General features: G+C 35.8%; 1 protein-coding gene across 2 annotated transcripts in view; it reads left to right on the top strand.

The window, feature by feature from the left end:
- The window catches only part of Pyroxd1 (pyridine nucleotide-disulfide oxidoreductase domain 1), a 218,284-nt gene that overhangs the window by 17,466 nt on the left and 177,296 nt on the right, over positions 1-23,522 (top strand). For both annotated transcript variants that reach the window (XM_090411724.1, XM_090411723.1), the window contains exon 2: positions 9,177-9,257. In XM_090411724.1, coding sequence (XP_090267850.1) covers positions 9,177-9,257 — 81 coding nt within the window. The remainder of the gene's footprint in view (positions 1-9,176; positions 9,258-23,522) is intronic.

Here is a 23,522-nt window from a genome sequence, read left to right as displayed (position 1 = left end):
GTACATACCTTGATTTTGGTTTAAAGATGCCTTCTAAATCCAAGCTCTTGTGGAAGGGGGGGGAGAAAGAGAGGGAAAGAACATGGGGATGTACTTGGGACACGGGAAATAAGTTTGGGAACCCGGGTTACTATTAATAATATATATATAAATATATATATATATTATTTTGTTGTAGGGAGAAGGGGGGGAAGGAAGGGGAAGGGTATCCTTATGTGGAAACTGGGGCAAGGGTTTACGGGGTGTGGACCGTTTCGGTCATCGTCTGACCATCGTCGGAACTTTGTGGGAATGACTGTAGGACTATGTCAAGGCTGCAAGATGTATCTGCCAAATTTGGGCATTTGTTGTCGCTAAATGGCCGGAGGCGTGGCTTAATTTGTAAGTTTTGGAACGTCCAACATTCGGAAATTAGGTAGGGGCGGTGAACGTTGATAGAATTACCATCACATTTTATGGCAATAGTTTCGGATATCCTAAGCATCGTTTCGTTTTCTTGTTTGTCAATGATTATGGCTTTGTCAATTTAGGGAATGTGTTTTAGTTCAAGGGCGTGAGCTGCAATTTCAGTCTTCCCTGTATTCTGTGGTTTGTTTTTCTTTTTGATGTTGCGATGTTTTTTCGTGTTCAGATATTCTGGAATGGGAATATTGCAATCCCTAAAGTGCTCTTGTAGTCTAGTCCATAACGACCTAATTGTAGAGCCCGTGTAGGTGACGTCACAGTCTTTTTGACAAGGAAATTTGTAGACTACGTTGTGGTGTTCGAATAATTCTTTATGAGTGAGAGATTTAGTAGGTTTTAGGAGAGTTCCTAATTTATGGTTTGTGGTGAATACTAGCTTATAGTTCGTGTTTTTGAAAATGTATTTGTAAGCCTTGTATGTGTTTTGGATGTATGGCAATTTGATGACCATGCGTGTCGGGAAGTCTGTTTTTGTTGTATTATTGTTAAGACGGCATTTTGCCGTAAAGTTCGCGTAATTTATTAGATGCGTGGGGTAGTTTCGATTTTTGAAAACCTGTGTTAAATACTTGAGTTCAGTGTTAAGAAAATTGCTGTTGGTGGAGAATTTGTAAGCATTGATAAATTGTGATAGGATGACTGATTTTTTAACGGAATATGGGTGGTATGAATTGAAATGGAGGTAGTTTCCGACATGTGTGGTCTTGTGAAAAATCTTCGTGGCAATTCTGTTATGGCTTCTGATTAATGTAAGATTTAAGAAATTGATGGATTTGTTCTGTTCTGTTTCCATGGTGAATTGTAGTCTGTTGCTAAAATCGTTGAGGGATGTTTGTAAGGCGAAGATGTGTGAGGGTTTGCCAATGCATAGAATATCGTCTACGTATCTGCCATAGAAGGTGATGCCAGGGGGGGGGGAGGGAAGGGTGGAGTAGAAGTGATTCAGTGTGCGCCAGGAATAACTCCGCTAATTGTCCACTGATGTTTTGGCTCATTGGGAGACCGAAAATTTGAACAAATAAGGAGTTGTTGAATTTAAAGAAGTTGGCGGATATTGTGAGTTTAATCAAACTAATGATGTCATTTGGTGTTAATTTTGTGCGTGTGTGTAGGGTGTGGTCCTCGGAGAGTAGTGTGTGTACGATGTCTAAAGTTTTGGGAACATCCAATGGTTGAAGGGTTTTATGGTTACAAATACAATAAAAATTAAGTATAATTTCTGGGGAATTCCCATGCTACTCCTCTAAAACACTATTAATATAATTAACGGCTATTTTAGCCTGTTTTTGTTTAGGAGTGTCCCTTATATTTAATACATTGGCTAACATAACTCAAAAGGGGTATATATATATATAATTTAGGACATTACGGGCGAGTGTAGAAGGCAATTATGGCAGAATAAAAAATGTTGAAAAATTATCTACATACCTTGATTTTGGTTTAAAGATGCCTTCTAAATCCAAGCTCTTGTGGAAGGGAAAAAAATCAGTCATTCTATCACAATTTATCAATGCTTACAAATTCTCCACCAACAGCAATTTTCTTAACACTGAACTCAAGTATTTAACACAGGTTTTCAAAAATCGAAACTACCCCACGCATCTAATAAATTACGCGAACTTTATGGCAAAATGCCGTCTTAACAATAATACAACAAAATCAGACTTCCCGACACGCATGGTCATCAAATTGCCATACATCCAAAACACATACAAGGCTTACAAATACATTTTCAAAAACACGAACTATAAGCTAGTATTCACCACAAACCATAAATTAGGAACTCTCCTAAAACCTACTAAATCTCTCACTCATAAAGAATTATTCGAACACCACAACGTAGTCTACAAATTTCCTTGTCAAAAAGACTGTGACATCACCTACACGGGCTCTACAATTAGGTCGTTATGGACTAGACTACAAGAGCACTTTAGGGATTGCAATATTCCCATTCCAGAATATCTGAACACGAAAAAACATCGCAACATCAAAAAGAAAAACAAACCACAGAATACAGGGAAGACTGAAATTGCAGCTCACGCCCTTGAACTAAAACACATTCCCCAAATTGACAAAGCCATAATCATTGACAAACAAGAAAACGAAACGATGCTTAGGATATCCGAAACTATTGCCATAAAATGTGATGGTAATTCTATCAACGTCCACCGCCCCTACCTAATTTCCGAATGTTGGACGTTCCAAAACTTGCAAATTAAGCCACGCCTCCGGCCATTTAGCGACAACAAATGCCCAAATTTGGCAGATACATCTTGCAGCCTTGACATAGTCCTACAGTCATTCCCACAAAGTTCCGACGATGGTCAGACGATGACCGAAACGGTCCACACCCCGTAAACCCTTGCCCCAGTTTCCACATAAGGATACCCTTCCCCCCCCTCTCCCCACAACAAAATAATATATATATATTATTAATAGTAACCCGGGTTCCCAAACTTATTTCCCGTGTCCCAAGTACATCCCCATCTTCTTTCCCTCTCTTTCTCCCCCCCCCCCCCTTCCACAAGAGCTTGGATTTAGAAGGCATCTTTAAACCAAAATCAAGGTATGTACATAATTTTTCAACATTTTTTATTCTGCCATAATTGCCTTCTACACTCGCCCGTAATGTCCTAAATTATATATATATACCCTTTTGAGTTATGTTAGCCAATGTATTAAATATAAGGGACACTCCTAAACAAAAACAGGCTAAAATAGCCGTTAATTATATTAATAGAACTGGGAAATTCAAATAACATTGTAGGTGCATGTAGAATGGTATATTGTTTATGTACAGTCAGAGCCAGATAAATATAGCATTTATGTTAGTATTCTTTTTTTCATCCATCCGTCCATTAGGATGGATAGGGTCCCCTATTCCATTCTAAGTGAATTTCGTTGCCTGATGTGAGACCATCATCTAGCTTATTGGAACCCTGAAGTGGCTTGAAAAAGTTTTTTATTTCTTGTCTCTAGAACATTGTTTCAGGACCACATAAAAAAGTAATAATTAAAAAAATACATAAAATTGTTAAAAAAATAAATTTAAAAAAAAAATCTTAGCCAACCCGTGGTACAAATGCACTATAGGTTTGTACATACCTTTTCGTTGGCAGGCTACATTGGTTGTAGTCCAGAATGTTGATTAACATAATGAGGTCTGCTGAGCTTGGATAATAGGAAAAGGAGAGATGATGATGATTGAGACACAAGTTGGTAAGAGGAGCCTAGTAGAGAGAGAGAGAGAGAGAGAGAAATTATTGCACAGGGTAATGGGAGAACAAGAGGTCATTCTTGTAAACTGTACAAAAGTAATAGGAGTACAGAAGTAAAAAGGAGATTTTTTGGAGCTACAGTAAAAAAAAAAATTTAAATAAAAAAATAACATAGTTGGCACATTCACTCTTCTCCCACATCTCCTAAGGGTAAGTATTTGTGACTGTAGGACTGTGTTCATGCGGCTGGTTAGCCTTTTCTAAGGGACAAAATAAACCCTGAATTTCTGGGAGGAAAAATATCTCTACCTCCGTGTGAGACCAACTAATTCACCATTTGATTGAAAAGACCTGATGAAGGTTCCTCACATCATAGATGGGATTTGAACCTGGGTCTTTTTAACCAGTGGGTTTGTCTAAACCAATTGAGCTATGGAGGCTTTTATATTAGTATAACTTCCAATCCTTCATGGAGTCTGAAGACTCATCATCGTAGGAGGTTGAATGCTCACGTCACAATAACTATCATACCTTGTCTTGAAGACATTCATTGTTGGAACACTTGCCACCTACTCCAGGAATGCATTCCACTCTTTCACAGCTTGCTATGCAAAAAATCACCTTTTCAGTTCTGTGCTCCCATTACCTTTGTAGTTTACAGGAATGACCCTTTGTTCTCTCATTACTCTCCTCCATATCAATCCAGTAAGCTCTTTTTACCAACTTATGTCTTAATCATATCACCACTCATTTTCTTCTATCACCCAAGCTCTGCAGACCTGATTACATTAATCAACGTTCCAGCTACCAACCAACATAGTCAGGTGGCCAGATCTGTGCACAGAAATCTGAATATGGCCTGATACAGTGGAATTATTACCTTATTATGAAGGATTTTTATGGCAGCAGTTTTCTGGGTAACACTTAACAATGTGCCCCTCAAAGTTTGGTTCCATATCTATCAAGATCATCAGATCCCTTGTCACCTCCACCTCCTGAAAAGTTTCTCCAGTATGATAAACTTCATTTCATCTTCTTTGGCCAGAGTGCATAACTTTACACTTAGCCACGTTCAAGTGATATCTCCATTCTTCAGTCCAGAGAACTGACCTATTCAAATCTGCTTGCAACGATATCACATCAAAACTTTCTGACATTGCTCTCTCTTACTTAGCATCATCAGCAAACAACTGAATTATATCAGTGATATATAAATTAAACAACAGTTGTCCAAGAACAGAACCCTCTGGTACCACACTTGTCACCTTACTTTTGGGATATTGCACCACCACACATAACTCATTGCTCCTACCAGTCAGCTGTTCCTGTAGCTAAATCACCAACTGATGACCTATCCACCATCCTGCTTGATTTCAACAGTAGTTTATCATGTGGTACGCTCAAATAAGTCCAGATAAATCACCTATAAGCATCTCCTCTGTCCAATATATTAGACATCTTATTATAAAATATAACTAAGTTACTAAAGCAAGTCCTCTCTCTCTCTTCTCTCTCTTTAACAAACCCATCCTGCTCTCTTGAACAATTTCCATTTTCATAGAGTTAGTTTTGTATTCTGTCTCTAACTACTGGCCAGTAGTTGAACATCACTGACTTGAATTCTTCCTTATGCAGTGGCACTATTTTTCCTTTTTTATACTTTATTATAATGTTAATAATATTGTATAATACTATTAGAATTTGAAATACGTGTGTGCGTAAATATCTAAATAAATAATAAAACTAAGAAATACAATTACTGATCATGATTTCCCAAATTTTGGATAGTGGAGTTGATGTTCAGAAATTCATTTAGTGAGAGATCAGCCTGTTTGACGAAAAAACTTGCAGTAACATGGAATTGAAATAGATTCCAGGTAGCAGCAAAAGTTGTGCTTCATCTCAGTAGATGACAAAGTGCTGATTTGATTAATGGGTTTAAATGTGGTTGAAAGGTGAAATATTGGGATATGAGAAACACATTCAGAAGTATGTCTGATAAGGGTTAGAGACTACCTGGAAGTTATTTCTCTTTTTATAGAAGTAGGGAAAAAAACAACTGATGATTTTCTCAATTTTTGGGTCATAGCCATTGAAAGAAGTGGTTTGTTTGATGGTTAAAATTTCTTTCTAAATCAGTTTAGATGAAGAATAGGTAACATGGTCTCTTGATAATAGATATTTAACAATACCAAATTTTCATGACAGAAGATGTGTTGATGCATGATGAATATATTGACCAGAGAATGAGGTTTGCAGTAGACTGAAGTGGATAATGAACTATACATTTCTCCTTTTGAAAGAAGATCCATTTGATTCTATTTCTAAGGTAAATTTGATTCAGTGATGAAGGCTATTTGTTTTTTTTTATAGGAAGATATTAATTTCTGATGTGATTTATTCTAGATGGGAAAAATAGTGGCTGTGTAATGAAGCCAAAGCGAAGGTTTGAATCAAAAGTATTTTTCTCCCACTTCGACATGAAGAGATGACTCTCATAGAATCTCCATACCCTACATCAAAAGCACTTCTGAATGTGATTCTCATATTCTTCGGAAATTTCTTCTTTATACCACATTGAAACCTGTTAATTAAATTAGTTCTTTGTTGCCATCTACTAAGAATAGAGTACAGCCTTTGCTGCTGTGTGGAGTCAGTTCAGTTCCATGTAATTACAAGCTGCTTTACTTCAATCAAACAGGCCAATCAATCACTAAATGTGTTCTGAACACCAATCCTATATTGAATTCAAAAAAAAAAAAAAAGTTGCTAATCTGGTCTCGCTGAACATCCAGTTATTAATACTATTAGTAATTGTGAAATTCCTGAGGTCCTTCTCTACCACCAAAACCTCAACCTCAGCGATGGATGATGGATTGTCCATGCCAAAAAAATTTGAGCAAGTATTATCAGCAATTATATTTCTTAGTTTTTTAAATATATTTACACATACTAACACTCCTATTTTAGATCCTAGTAGTAGTAGTATTTATCTTACTCTCACACAACAACACAAAAAAAGATACTATTATCCATGTGCCTACATTAATATTGTTTGAATTTCCCAGTTCTTTTTTTGTTACGCTGACGATAGCTTAAGAAACTTAAATTGAAATATTAGTACAATTAATTAGTTAATTAAATATCTTTAAATAGTGTTCAAGTATTTTATATTTCTCTTAGATAAATATCAGCCATCATATAAATGTATAATCAGTGACCAGAGAAATTGGAAGGTGTAAGTTCTTCCTCTCCCAATTGCAGAAGGTAGACCAGATGTTAATATTATCCCATTCTGAGTAATAGGATTAAATTATAGTGTAATTTAGTAAAAGTACTGATAAAAATTTTAAAAAAAAATGACAAATTGGTATATTGTTTAAGGTATTGGAGAGGTTGGTGAGAGATAGGATACAAAAGTGAGTTCATAACAGTGGTGTTCTTTGTGCTTGTCAGCATGGGTTTGTTAAATGGAGGTAGTGTTTTAGCATCTTACTCATATACTATAACAAGGTGATGAATGTATTGGACAAGGGAGATGCATATACAGTGGTATACTTAGATTTTGCAAAGGCTGTGTGATAGATTGCTACACCACAAATTGGTAACTAAACTGGAACAGATGGGAATGGATAATAGATTAGTGAATTGGATAGGCAACTAGCTCTCAAATAGGTATCAGCAAGTTGTGTATAGGGTGCAGTATATTTTGAAGGGGAAAGTCACTAGTTGTGTGCTGCAGCATCTGTTTTGAGGGCATTGTTATTTAACTTGTATATTAATGATATGGGAATTGGTTTAACTGGATGTATACAACTGGTTCCAGATGATGAAAAACTGCGAGGAATCAAGCAGATGATGTGACCTTACCAGCCACATCTGCTTGATTCCTCCCAACTACTTACAGGGGTACATGAATAGATTGTTTGAATGAGCAACTGTATAGAATTGTCAGTTCAATGTTGTTGCTAAGTGTAAGGTTCTGAAATTTGATAGGCAACAATAGGATGGAAAGTATATACTTGGTGGGGAAACTATAGAGCAAGATTCTGAAGTTCAGAGGTTATCACATCAGAGTATGGCATTGATGCAGAGGACCTTAATGTTCAGAACAGGTTATGGTTCCATTGTATAAGGCCTTGATCAGGTCTCATATGGATTATTGTACATAGATTTGATCTCCTGGTTTTCATGGGTGCTGAGGATATATTGGAAAGGGTCCAGAAAAGACTAAGGTACTAACTGGTTTTTGAGATGTGAGATATGAAGATAGATCGAGGGAATGCAGTTTGCAAAGTCTTTTGAATAGGAGGAAGAGAAGGGATATCACTGGGATATTTTAAGTTGGTCAAGTGTTGTTGCCAGGTTAATGTGAAAGAAATTTTTCATAGGATGGGGGAAGGGAGTAGGAAAGGGGGGCATTCTTGGACACTGCATAAGGAGGGCGTGAGCAGGGGCATATGTAATTGTTTGCATGGATAGTGGTTGCTTGACATTGTGGTGAAATACATTTAATGAGTTTAAAGCAGTTTGGGCTTTGTGTGTTACAGTGTGTGCCTTCCATGATGAGTCTTTTGACTTCATGGAAATTCAATGATGATAATAATATCAATCAAAATCAGCTAATGGCTTTTATTCCTATATAGGGAGTAGGCGAGGCTGTTTTAGCCGTATTTAACTTTTGGAGAGTGAGGGGACAGTTCAATCTCAACTAGTAGTCAATCAGAGAGCTAGCCCAAGACAATTACTAATTATACATGGCCTCTGGTGAAGAGAGGTTCCTGAGGTGTGGTACCTAATCTTAACACCATGTTTTTACTGTCTGAAAATAGTGTGGATTCTACAATCAATTTTCTTGAGTTTACTGGACGAAAATCCCAAGTTTCCAGAAGAAAAAATCTGCTTGCCCATGCCAGAGATCGACTAACTCGGGAACCAGTTGAAAAATGGCTTAGTAAAACTTCCTCTTGTTGACGACTAGAATGGAACTTACCATGCTCTTTTATCAGGCAGTCTAGTACTGTGAACGGCACACACACAGCACTTCCACTGAACTACACAGGCATAATATATCCAAATTATTATTACATGACACCTCCAGGGAGTCCATAGACTCATCGAGGGAGGACACCTACTATACAACTGTCTGTCTCCACCACTCAATATACCAACTACAATGAACCACTACTACATCAACGCCATCTACGCCCACCACCACCAGTAATAATTTCACAGATAATCACAAACATCCATGCCCACGGCAGGATTCGAACCCACAGCCTTTTGGCTGGAGAGCGAATACGCTAACCACTCAGCCGACCAGGCCAAATCTTGTAGAAAGGTTTTGATCTTGGAATAAATTGGGAAAAGCTCTAAAATATTTAGTTTTCAGCAGTTTTTAGGTTAGTTTGAGATAGTAAATGATTATATTTTGTATGTATCATATTGTTTAAATAAAAATAGCATTATTTATTTATTTTGTTTAACTCATAGTTATCTGTTGAGTGTCCATTAGATGAAATCTTGCTTATTTCTGCTTCACCTCTCATCAAAGCTGCTTCTAATGTTAAACAGGTAAGTACTTTTTTCAATTTTAACATTTCTGAATTGATAAACTTGGCTATATTTTATTTTTTAATTTAATTTAATTTTTTTTTACACGAATGTTATTATGCTAATTGTTACTGGGAAAAAAAAAACCCATTAGTTACAATAATTGAATGTGGCCATTTTAAATGAATGGATAAACCATATCCAGACTATATTGATTCTGCCTAGTTATGGAGTGCCACTTTTCTAGGTTTTAATGCTTTTCTAGATGTTTCTCTAGATTTTTCTAGAAAAGTTTTTACTTGGTTTGGTATCATTTGTTTTATAGTAAGAGAAAGAATGCTATCATAGTATCATGAAGATACTAAAGAATCATAGTATCTTCATGATAAAGTTGCTTGTATATAGATGCTAATGACTTCATATTAATTGCTTTAGTATCCCATAATACAAAGCACATCCCTTCAGACATGTATAATGTTATGCAATATAGGAATGTAGTGGCTCTAGCAGTCTTGTTTTGAAACTTCATGTGCAAAATTTGTTTGCTTACACTTGGATAAAAGAATAAACAAGAATATAATTTCTTGGCAAGTTTCACTTAACTAATGACCAAGTGAAAAACTTTCTACAGTTACATTGAGTAATTATGTTGTATCGTATGCAATAATTGTTACAATAATTACAAGTCGCTTATCTATGGGAGCATAATTATCAATGTTTTACCTCTCTCAATTGCAGGAGAGGTATAATGTGGATTAAAAAAAAAATTAATTTCATGTGTATTATATTGTGCTAGCAAAACAAGTGAAAGAATTTATTGTAGCTATCTCATTCGGAGTTTAATTAAAATATAATGTACCACATCTTTGCATACTGTTAGGTGTATGAATCTTCAAGAGGCATTTAGTAATTATGCTGAAGTTCATTAGATAATATTCATCTTAATATGCCAGTTAGTTAATATTATTAGTGACACCTCCATGGAGTCAGAGCAGCCATTGCAAGAAGGCACTACATCACCTACGCAGTACATAACTGCCACTTAATAACACACTACATAATCCATCATCATGGATTATGTAGTGTGCACATACACATTTGGCTATCTACCACCCACTAATAGTATTTTTTCTGTTAATTGTATTTGTTTTCTGGCTTTGGTGGGGGGGGGAGAATCCCTGCTACATAGGCTACTTCTGTTTGAGATTGGGCAACTTGCCTTCAATTGAAAATGTTCATACAAAGATTCCTTTCTTTGTGATGATGACTTAACTAGTTTTCCATTGAAGGGCACATTTTTCTTTCATTCTTCCAACTGCCATATTCCCTCCTCCTTTAAGATGGGTACTTTGATGGAGATAACAGTAGATTCCAGTTAATTGGGGGTAGCCATTTATTTGGGACAAATACTGAAGAATGGAAACAAATCAAGAATATAACCCAAAGTTGCTTTGCTTATTTGGACCACCTTGCCACTTTATTGGAACAGTGGCTGTAGATGCACATGTAGTGAGTTACATAGTGTTGCTGTCAGCCAGCTCTGGGATACAGAGTAGAGAGGATGTTTGTATTTTAACAGTGTAATGATTCTACTTACGCTGATTGCTAGGTAGCGTACTTTTGATTAAAACGGATGTGTGTTAATTTTTTGGTAAAATTTGTATCAAACAGTGTAGCAATTTAATTAAATTTTTTTTGTTGTTGTTTTGTTTTTATAAGGCCCTGTCAAGATGCCAAGAAAAGATCTAATATTAGCAGAAAAAATCACCTTACTTGACAAAATGAAAGCCAACCGTGTAACACCAGTCATCGTCAGCTGGCAGAGATAACTGGTGTTCCAAAATCTACAATCACACATTTGTTAGGCCAGCAAGACAAATTACGAGAAGAATAAGCATTGGGCAATGGACAACAGGAAAAATTACAAAAATGGAAGTGAGATGGCAAGGATGCAGACATTGAGGAAGCTCTCAATCAATGGTTCGCTGTTGTAGCTGGATGAGGCATGCATCTTGAAGGTAACACAGAGGATTGCTGCAATAATGAGAAGGACGCTGACCTGCAGAGATAAAACAGTTATCATTCCATTGTATAAGACCCTGATCAGACCACACTTGGACTGTAGTTCTCAGATTTGGTCCCTTTGAAGGGGGATAAATAAACTGTGGAAAGGATACAAAGGCGGATAAGAAAGATGGTTTCAGGACTGTACAATGATAGTTATGAGGATCAGCTGAGGGAATGTGGACTGCAGAGTTTGGTGGATAGAAGGAGAGGTGATATGATTGAGACTTTTAAACTATTGAGACGTGGTTACAGGGTTGACACTGGGGAGTTCTTTCGCTTGGTTGAACAGCGGGAAGGAGTGATGACAAGAGGCCATCCCTGGAAGTTACGAAAGGAAACTGTGAGCAAGAGGGTGAGGAGTGGTTTCTTTGCATGGAGGTTGGTTGAGCCATGGAATGCATTGCCTGATGGAGTGATGAGAGCGAGAAGGGTCAATGAGTTTAAGGAGTGGTATGATAGACTTTGTGTTTCTCAGGGGAGTACCCTCCCCTCGATGAGTCTTGATAGACTTTGTGTTTCTTAGGAAGGACCTCCCACGATGAGTCTTTTGACTCCATGGAGGCCTGAATAATAATAATAATGTTAATGGTCAAATGTTAAAAACCAAATCAGAAGAGTTAACTAGAAAGTTGGGCCATGTGAGCTTTAAAGCCACAGATGGTTGGATATTGCGATGGAAAACCAGACATGAAATAAAATTTAAGAAGGCATGCAGTGAGAAGGACAGTGCTGATACTGTGAGAGCCGAACAGTGAAAATCAACTAAACTACCCGAATTGCTGCAGACGTTTAGTCCTGATGAAATCTATGATGCTGACGAAACAGGTCTGTTTTACTGTGCCACATCAGACGATTCCCTGAGCTATAAACTTCCAGTACTGTCATGTTAAAGAAAAATAAGCAATGGATCATGTTACTGTGTTGTGCTGCTATAACATGTCGGAAAGTGACAGACGGAAGCTGTTGGTTATTAAAAAGTTCCAGGCCTCAATGCTTTAAAAGGCTTAGAATGGACAGTTTGCCAGTTCTGTTTTATGCCAACAAGAATGTATGGATGGCTTCTGTTATTTTTCAGGAATGGCTAATGGGTTGGGATGCAGAATTGCAATGGAATTCAAGAAAAATTCTGCTTCTGAACAACTGTGCAGCACATCCTCAATTAGATTGTTTGAAAAATGTTCAACTTGAATTTCTTCCTGCTAACACCATGTTTCGTGCAGCTACTGGACGTGGGAATCATAAAAAAAAAATTTGAAAACATTGTATCGTGGAAGGTTGGTACACTACATCCTTGAAACAATTGAAGAAAATTTACTGACATCATCTTTAGCTGCCAAAGAAATCAGCGCAAAGGTTACTATTTTACAGGCAATGCAATACAATTTGTTGATAGTTGGCTAGACATAAGCAGCAGATTGTTGGCGAGAAATAAGCAGCAAAACAATTAAAAACTGCTTTGCTCATTGTGGCTTTAAGAATTCAGACCAAGAAATGCTAGATATGACTGATAATCATCATCATCATCATCAAATTCCTGCCATGTACCCTCAAGGGGTGTACAGGATAGAACAGTACTACATGAAAAAATTACATCATTACTAACTTCCTATCTACAATTTTCCTCCAAATCAGTCTGTTACTTGTCAAGACTCCAACATTATCAGATCTTATATTTCTATCGTCTAAGGCACTTTGTACCGTATCAATCCACCTATATCTTGGTCTTCCTCTGGGTCGTTTTCCTGCCAACCTGGCAGAGAACACTTGTTTTGCTAATCTTTCCTCTCCCATTCTATTTAAGTGACCATACCACCTGAGATTAGCTCTGCTAACACATTCCTGGATGCTGACAATGTCAAGTTCTTTCCTAATATCCTCATTTTTAATATGATATTGCCATTGATGCCATCTGTTCACGCCTCTAATCTTTCTCAGGACTCTCATATCTGTGGTCTCTAGTCTTTGGTCAAGTGTTTTACTTCTGACCCAGCTCTCAGATCCATAAGTTAAAACTGGTTTGAACACTGTCTTGTATACAGCTAATTTAGTGTTCCGACTAATTTCTTTTTTATTCCATATGAATTTATTCAATTGACTTCCCACCATACCAGCTTTGCTGATTCTGTTGTCTATTTCTATATTTAATTTACCATCTTCACTAAAAATCGTGCCTAAGTAGCTGAAATGTTTTACTTGTTCCACAGGTTCTCCATTCACAACACAGTCGACATTTTCAATGATTCTGCCTATTTTCATTGTCTTTGTCTTTTTATTGCTGACCTTCATACCTTATCTATTACAACAGCTATTCAGTTTAGTCAGAGAATCTTGCAGACTTGTAGCGGATTTATTTAGAAGTATAACATCATCCGCATAAAGCAAAGAGCTGACATTAACATCTCCAATTTTGATATCAGGTTTAATACCACATTCCTTCATAATGTGATCCATATAGATAATGAATAACAGAGGGGATAATGTACATCCTTGTCTCACACCAGATTTAACATTAAACCATCTTCCTGTACTTCCTTCAATTCTAACTGCTGACTTACAACTCAAATAAAGACTAAGTATTGCTTGATATAATGCCCCATTGACACCATATAACTGCAGCGTATTGAATAGATTCTCTCTTGGCACCTTGTCATATGCCTTTTCCAAATCGACAAAACTTAAATACAGATCTTTGTTATATTCCCATGCTTTCTCGACTATTTGTCGTAAAGTGAAGATCTGATCCTGACAGCCTCTATTTGGCCTGAATCCAGCTTGTTCTTCACCAAGCTTTTCTTCCACAATTCTTCTCAACCGTTTCTCAAGTATACTTGAATAGATCTTGCCAGGAACACTCAGTAGGGAAATACCTCTGTAATTCTCACATTCAGTTTTATTTCCCTTTTTATATATGGGTACTATGAGAGCTCTACTCCAATCATCAGGAATTCGTCCCTCTATCCAGGCTTTCTGAACTATGCAGTGCAGCCACTGTAAGACTCTTATACCACCATGCTTCAGCATTTCTGGTCGAATATCATCTACTCCTGCTGCCTTTCCACATTTCAAGCCTTTGATGGCTTTTTCTACTTCAAGTATGGATATGTAATCCTGACTACATGCCTGGTCAGTGTTTTTTATCACTGTGCTGTCATCACTGCTTGTTTCATTTAACAGTTTTTCAAAGTAATTACTCCATACTTCAAGGATATCTTTTTCTCCTGTTTTCATGCCAGGAACTTTTGATATGCTTTCTTCTTTTCCTTCACTGCCTCTTTAACTTCCTGTGTCCACCAGGGAGTTCTGATTTTTTTATCCTTGCACACAACCTCACCACATGCCTCTCTGGCAGAATCAATCAATGTTTTCTTCAGAGTTTGCCACTGAATCTCCTGATAATGATTGATAATGAAAATGAAATCATTTTGGAACTGCAGCACATCAGAAACTATGAAGAGTTTTTATGCTTCGACAATAGCCTTCAATTTTACGTTGAAAATGAAAATTGTGAGGATGCAATTGTTGAACAAATTGCAACAAAACACCTAAACACCCCAGAAGACAAAGAAAATAATGAGGAATCATGCACCTGAACATGAGTGGGTGACTAGCCAGGAAGCCAGGAAATTTATTGCTGAATTACTATGCTACTTTATGCAAGAAGGTAATGAAGGCAGTCCTTTATCTGAATTAGATACCTGTACTGATTTTGTTTAGTTGCAAGCTAGAAAGGGAACACGTCAGGGTACACTCGATAAATTTCTCCAAAATAATTGTTAGGGAAAATATGCTTCTTTGATAGATCCTACATATAATTAACTTCTTTAGGGATACTGACACATGTGTATGTTTTTTTGTTTTTTTTTAAATAAAAACATGGTTAACAGAAGTATACTGAAAGTTTGTCTATTTTTAAACATTTAACTTTTTGTGATATTTTAGCTTTCCACATAATTGGGGCAGCCTTTTAATTGGGACAAAGTGTTCTAGTCCTGCTGTGTCACAATTAACCGATATCCACTGCATTCCCTTATCCCTTTTGCACATCAAGGTAAAATCTGCACCTTTTGGTGGAGATTTTGGGTACCTTGATCAAAATCAGCTACTTTTACAATATAGAAAGAGTATATTGAATAAAGAATATGCCACTTTTCTGATCATTTCAGAAAAAATGTCAGACAATTCCCTCGCAGTTTAAGAGTTTTGATGAAGAGGCAGATTTATAGAATCACCTGCAATTTTGAAATAAATAACTAATCAAATCAAAATGATTTTCTACATTTCAGCCTCTATATCAAGTTCCTCTTCAGGACTCTACACATGCACATGACATTATAAACAAAGTAACACTACTTCTGTGAACTACATTACATCTATTATTAATTAACTTACCTTGCTTAAATTCTTGTCATAAGGAAAATAATGAACAGTACATTAAATTAGAAATTAATTACATCAGTGTGATTCAGAAATGAATTCTTTTAACATCTTGTTATTAAATCCTTTATTGTTAATTGTACTTCCCCTAGAGTTCTGTTTGGAATGGACATTTGTATGTTTTGCTGAGAAAAAAATACTCTGGACTCTTTTGTTTAATATTCATTTATTGTTATTGGTAAACTTGTCAAAATCCAATTAGCCAATATCTGATGTGATCTTCAGTATCTTAGTTTGTGAAGTCAGATGAACTCAAGATTAGTGTTATTGCAGTTTGGTATTCTAGACAATTTGAAGGTGTGTATTTTTGTCAGAACCAGATCTCTCTTGATCAAATCTTGGAAATTTTAAGGTCATCATTTTTGTTTAGATTTGATTGTTTTATGAAGGTCTCATACGCTTCTTTAAACTTTTTTCAAACCATGTTCTTGTTGGATTAAGAGTTGTGTAATTTTTTTCAATCATTCTTGTGGAATGTTTCCAGAACATGATTAGAAAGCTCATCCCCTCCCAATTTTCATGGTAGATTAAATGAACATGGCTTTTCTCTTCTTGTTTTCTAATATCCAGTGTACTTCCAGTACAGATGGTTGCAAGTACATTTAATTTGATATACTCCTGAATGTGTGTGTGTGGGGGGGGGGTCCTTGGATGTACATAATAAATGTTAGAATTTTATAGGGAGTTTAAATGTTTTCGCATTTACCTAAAAAAAGTAAATGCGAAAACTTGTAATGACTATAGAATGATCAGCCTAATGAGTCACGTTCTCAAGATGTTTCTGAAAATAATTCAAAAAAGAATATACAGAAAATGTCAAGACACCATCAGTGATACCCAATTCGGCTTTAGAAACGGCTTGGGAACAAGAGAGGCCCTTTTCTGTTCTCAGATCTTATTTCAAAAATGTATTGACCAAAACAAGGTAATATTCATTTGCTTCATCGACTTCGAGAAAGCATTTGACAAAGTCCAACATGCTAAAATGATTGTACTATTAAAAAGAATTGGATTAGATAGTAAAGACATCAGGATCATTAAAAACTTATATTGGAACCAAAAGGCATCTGTTCGAGTTGATGACATTATTACAGACTCCATTAACATCAAACGAGGAGTAAGGCAAGGATGTGTGCTGTCACCTCTTCTTTTTAACATCTACTCAGAAGCCATATTTCAAAAAGTCTTGGAAGGAAGAAAGGAAGGGATTAGTGTAAATGGTGAAATCATCAGTAACATCCGATATGCCAATGATACAGCTCGTCTGGCTGACAATATTCAGGATCTTCAAAATCTTTTGGAGCTAATAAATGCAGAGAGTGAAAAAATGGGATTAAAAATAAATATCACCAAAACTAAATTGATGGTCATAAGTAAGAAACCAATTCTTAATTTAGCACTTTCTTTAAATAGGAAACAAATAGAAAGAGTGGCAAAGTTTAAATATCTCAGATGCTGGTTAAATGAAGATTGCAATCCAGAAATGTAAATAAAAGTTAGAATTGAAATGGCAAGAAAAAATTTTCTCTTGATGAAATCAACACTGTGTAACCGCAGTTTAAACTTAGAGCTTAGAGTACGCATGGTTAAATGCTATGTATGGTCTGTACTGCTGTACGGTGCAGAAACTTGGACCTTGAAGACAACATCAATAAAAAGACTTGAAGCTTTTGAGATGTGGTTATACAGACGAATGTTAAAAATCCCATGGACAGCAAAAACGTCCAATCAGGAAGTACTGAAACAAATGGGGAAATCACGTGAACTTTTAGATACCATAAAAAGAAGGAAAACTGCATATCTTGGTCACTTACTTCATAATGAAAAATATAAGATACTTCAATTGATTATAAAAGGGAAGATAAATTGAAGAAGAGGACAAGGAAGACGAAGAAAATCTTGGCTGGCAGATATCAGACAGTGGACTGGTATGAACTCTGAGAGACTGCTCAGAATAGCTGAGAATCGCTCAAAATTTGCCAAGGTGGTCGCCGACCTCCGATAGGAGATGGCACACAAAGAAAGAAAGAAAAGGAAGTTTAAAGTGTTTTGGTGTTTTTCCTCTTTTACCTATTTTTTTTTCAGATAGACCTTTAATATATGAAATAGATATGGCTTTGCTGCATTCATTATTGTTCTGATTTATCTTTTTGGTAAGTAATAATAAATTTAGTTTAATCCTTTATCCAAGTGTAAGCAAACACAGTTTGCCTTCAGCTGCAAACTTTGTTTGCTTACATTGGATAAAGGATTAAACTAAAATTATTATAGTCTAACCAAGTGGGAAAAAGCTTCCAACATCTTTTTGGTAAGTATTTTATCAATTCTCCTTTTATTATATCATCATCATCATATTCCTGCCATGTACCCTCAAGGGGTGTACAGGATATGAAAGTAATACATGAAAAAATTACATCATTACTAACTTCCTATCTACAATTTTCCTCCAAATCAGTCTGTTACTTCTCAAGACTCCAACATTATCAGATCTTATATTTCTACCGTCTAAGGCACTTTGTACTGTATCAATCCACCTATATCTTGGTCTTCCTCTGGGTCGTTTTCCTGCCAACCTTGCAGAGAACACTTGTTTTGCTAATCTTTCCTCTCCCATTCTATTTAAGTGACCATACCACCTGAGATTACCTCTGCTAATGCATTCCTGGATGCTGACAATGTCAAGTTCTTTCCTAATATCCTCATTTTTAATATGATATTGCCATTGATGCCATCTGTTCACGCCTCTAATCTTTCTCAGGACTCTCATATCTGCGGTCTCTAGTCTTTGGTCAAGTGTTTTACTTCTGACCCAGCTCTCAGATCCATAAGTTAAAACTGGTTTGAACACTGTCTTGTATACAGCTAATTTAGTGTTCCGACTAATTTCTCTCTTATTCCATATGAATTTATTCAATTGACTTCCCACCATACCAGCTTTGCTGATTCTGTTGTCTATTTCTATATTTAATTTACCATCTTCAGTAAAAATCGTGCCTAAGTAACTGAAATGTTTTACTTGTTCCACAGGTTCTCCATTCACAACACAGTTGACATTTTCAATGATTCTGTCTATTTTCATAGTCTTTGTCTTTTTATTGCTGACCTTCATACCATACCTATTACAACAGCTATTCAATTTAGTCAGAGAATCTTGCAGACTTGTAGCGGATTTATTTAGAAGTATAACATCATCCGCATAAAGCAAAGAGCTGACATTAACATCTCCAATTTTGATATCAGGTTTAATACCACTTTCCTTCATAATGTGATCCATATAGATAATGAATAATAGAGGGGATAATGTACATCCTTGTCTCACACCAGATTTAACATTAAACCATCTTCCTGTACTTCCTTCAATTCTAACTGCTGACTTACAACTCAAATAAAGACTAAGTATTGCTTGATATAATGCCCCATTGACACCATATAACTGCAGCGTATTGAATAGCTTCACTCTTGGCACCTTATCATATGCCTTTTCCAAATCGACAAAACTTAAATACAGATCTTTGTTATATTCCCATGCTTTCTCGACTATTTATCGTAAAGTGAAGATCTGATCCTGACAGCCTCTATTTGGCCTGAATCCAACTTGTTCTTCACCGAGCTTTTCTTCCACAATTCTTCTCAATCGTTTCTCAAGTATACTTGCATAGATCTTGCCAGGAACACTCAGTAGGGAAATACCTCTGTAATTCTCACATGCAGTTTTATTTCCCTTTTTATATATGGGTACTATGAGAGCTCTACTCCAATCATCGGGAATTCGTCCCTCTATCCAGGCTTTCTGAACTATGCAGTGCAGCCACTGTAAGACTCTTATACCACCATGCTTCAGCATTTCTGGTCGAATATCATCTACTCCTGCTGCCTTTCCACATTTCAAGCCTTTGATGGCTTTTTCTACTTCAAGTATGGATATTTATTCCTGACTGCATGCCTGGTCAGTGTTTTTTACCACTATGCTGTCATCACTGCTTGTTTCATTTAGCAGTTTTTCAAAGTAATTACTCCATACTTCAAGGATATCTTTTTCTCCTGTTTTCATGTCACCTTTATCATCTCTAACTCCTTTTACAGCACTCTTTCCTCCATTCCTAAGCTTCTTCAACAACCTCCAGAATATTTTGCCACCTTCTTGATATTTATTTTCTATATTCTTGCCAAAGTCCTCCTATGACTTTTGTTTAGCTAGTTTTACACACTGTTTAGCTTTCTTACATTTGTCTCTGTATTCTGTAAGAGTAAAAGCTGACTTATTTGACAGGAACTTTTGATATGCTTTCTTCTTTTCCTTCACTGCCTCTTTAACTTCCTGTGCCCACCAGGGAGTTCTGATTTTTTTATCCTTGCACACAACCTCACCACATGCCTCTCTGGCTGAATCAATCAGGGTTTTCTTCAGAGTTTGCCACTGAATCTCCGAGGTTTGATTCCTGTTCTCAAACTCTTTCATTTTCTTTTCAATAATCTTTCTGTATTTTAGTCTACAGTTCACATCTGAGAGCTGCTCAACTTTTATTTGCTTTAAAACTTTCTTACATGTTATTCTTTTCAATATGAAATTCAATTTTATCCTGCTCAAGACTAAATAGTGATCACTTCCAATTTATTATATCTATTTTTTTTAAAAGATGGATCTATTCCATGGTAATTCTGTTTTGAATTTCTTTTCAGTAGAGCAAATTGTTGAGACTCTTTTTGAAGGTATTTATCCTCTCTAGTTTGGGGGAAAAAGACCAATGCACATATTGGCCTACATATATAAGCCAAATCTTAAGCTTTTAAAATAACAAATTAAAGAACTTTTTGCCCAAAAGTTTCCATGTAGAATTTACAGTAGAGAGATTGCTACATATTATGGCTGTCCTTTTTTCTTTCTTTTTTTTTTTTTTTTTTTTTTCTGAAGTCAGAAGTTATTTTCCCACATGAAGTAGAACCCAAGTAGAGCATGTGAATAAGAAGGGGCATAATGTCTGGTAGACATTTGTTTTGTAACTTGTTTGCTAAAAATTAAAATCACCTTTAAGCCCTCTACAAAATTAAATAATTTAAATATGTCCATGCCCTTCCCCCCCACATCCAGAAGTATACCAAATTTAATATGCTTTCGACCTTCCATACATAGGTGAAACTAGATAGAAAGTTGATATTAGAAAATCTCCTATGGGAAAAGGCTTCTCCATTCATCCTCTGGACATCCATGCCATAGGAGTGATTGGAAAGGCACATTACTTGTACATCCAATTCAAAAGAAAACTTAAAAAAAAAAACATGAGAACTTCATTAAACAACCATATCTAAACAGGAATTATGTCCTCAGATTGCCTATACTGCAGTAACACTAATATGTCTCATCCAACTCTACAGAACTCTACAAAAAAAACCTTCCAATCATCTTTTTGGTAATTTTTTTTTCTTTTAAGGTTACACGGTGATCAGCACTCATATTTGTAAATTTAGGAACACAAAAACACACGTGTTGAACAGATTATTTTATTAATTACTAATAAAATAAAACTTGACGTTTCGACCCCTATATATCGAGGTCATCATCGGAAGAATACAACTGTATAAGGAACCAAGCTACATGCTCATGCCCTGTGTACTGGTAAACTAAATCTACATAGTTAATAAATCCTTTTTCCTAGCCTGACTATATAAATACAACTACAATAAACTGCTAAAGTCCTCATGTATTAATATTCTTCTGGATAGTTCTGATTGTTATAAAATGATTTCTTTCAGTTGCTGTTGAATGTTACAAACACTTCTCCAGGTTGTCTTCTTGTAGTGGGATTTTTCTAAGGCTAGTTTAGGTTGTTATATAGGTTGTAGATGGGCCCCATCTACAACCTATATAACAACCTAAACTAGCCTTAGAAAAATCCCACTACAAGAAGACAACCTGGTGAAGTGTTTGTAACATTCAACAGCAACTGAAAGAAATCATTTTATAACAATCAGAACTATCCAGAAGAATATTAATACATGAGGACTTTAGCAGTTTATTGTAGTTGTATTTATTTATATATATATATATATATATATATATATATATATATATATTTTTTTTTAATTAATTAATTTATTTTTATTTATTTTTTATTATTTTTTTATCACTAGAGGTCAGTCTAGGAAAAAGGATTTATTAACTATGTAGATTTAGTTTACCAGTATACAGGGCATGAGCATGTAGCTTGGTTCCTTATACAGTTGTATTCTTCTGATGATGACCTCGATATAGGGTTCGAAACGTCAAGTTTTATTTTATTAGTAATTAATAAAATAATCTGTTCAACACGTGTGTTTTTGTGTCCCTATATGAATTTGAATCTTTTTGGTAAGTATTTTATCAATTCTCCTTTTATTATTAGCTTAGATATTGAAGATTTTAGTTGTAGAGATGACTTTATTGGCTTCTTGGATTTGTACAGGTTTACAGTTACAGTAAAGATCTACAAATGCCCTCTTAATTTACATCACAATCCACTGGACACATGCTATGGAAAGGTTTGGAGACATGTGTGCTGTTGTTTTTGACATTTCTAGAGCTTTTGACCATGTCTGGCATTGAGGCCTGCTGAATAAGTTGCCATCATTTGTTCTACCTGCCACATTCTCTAATTGGGTAGCTAACTTTCTCTTTGGTTGTTCACAGTATGTCATGGTGGATGGCTTGTAGTTCTCTGTCTTTGAGCTTCACCACCAATGTAGGAGTGCCTCACGGCTCTGTCCTGTCACCTGCTCTCTTTCTGCTGTACATAAATGACTTACTTTCGATCACCACTAATCCTATCTATTGCTTTGCAGATGACATTATTCTCCTTTCATCCTACTCATTTTATAAACCATTCAGTGCTCAGCCATCTGAAATTTCAAGATCATCTACAACCACTGTCTTAAACATTGGGCTGCACACCATCCTTCGATGGGGCAAGGACAATCTTGTCACCTTCAATGCCACCAAAACAGTTTTGCTGGCAAAAAAAAAAAAAAAAAAAAAAAAAAAAAAAAAAAAAGCTCAGCTTGCTTCAGTAATACATAAATTACTAAACAAGATCAGATTTCTCTGCTTGGACTAACATTTACCTTTAGTCCCTCCTGGCATAAACACATCACATCAGTCATTTCCTCAGCATCCATAAAATTAGGCACTCCCTTTCATTCAAGCTGCTATTTTACACCCAGACAACTCTTAACTTTATGCAAATCCCAAATCTCCCCATCCTTAAAATACTGTTCACATATTTGATGCTGTCCGGAGGAGAGCAGTTTGGCTCATAAATGATATCTCTCTCTCTCTCTCTTAAAGATCTACTTCAGCCTCCATCTCTCAGATGCAATATTTTAACACTGTCTTTTCTATAAGTAATTCAATGATCACTGCTCCACTGAACTAGCACCTACTCTGGTAGATAGATTACTCTGCATTTTTAGCATACTATCAAAAACTAGTTCACTTGTCATTGATGATAATTGAAATGCTACCAATATATAACTATGAAGATGAAAAATATCCATTAGAAAATATGTATTTGGTACAAATTATAACTCTGTGATTATATGGTTATCTTTTAAATACTTCTTGCTGCATTTAACATGTTACATTGGAAGCAGACGATTTTGAAATGTTCTTAGACATCACCTAGATATTTTAAGGAAATATATTATAGATATTATGCATTAAATAATAGCACATGTAAATAAAAAAAAAATGTAGAATTTATTACTCTAATATCTCTTCCTTATTAAAAGACATCATCAGGGAGAATAAAAGTT

Source organism: Typopeltis vanoorti, chromosome 2, assembly GCF_054136105.1.
Source record: "Typopeltis vanoorti isolate ZY-2024b chromosome 2, IOZ_Tvanoo_1.0, whole genome shotgun sequence".
Taxonomy (NCBI): Eukaryota; Metazoa; Arthropoda; class Arachnida; order Uropygi; family Thelyphonidae; genus Typopeltis; species Typopeltis vanoorti.
This window is presented reverse-complemented; position numbering and strand designations above follow the sequence as displayed.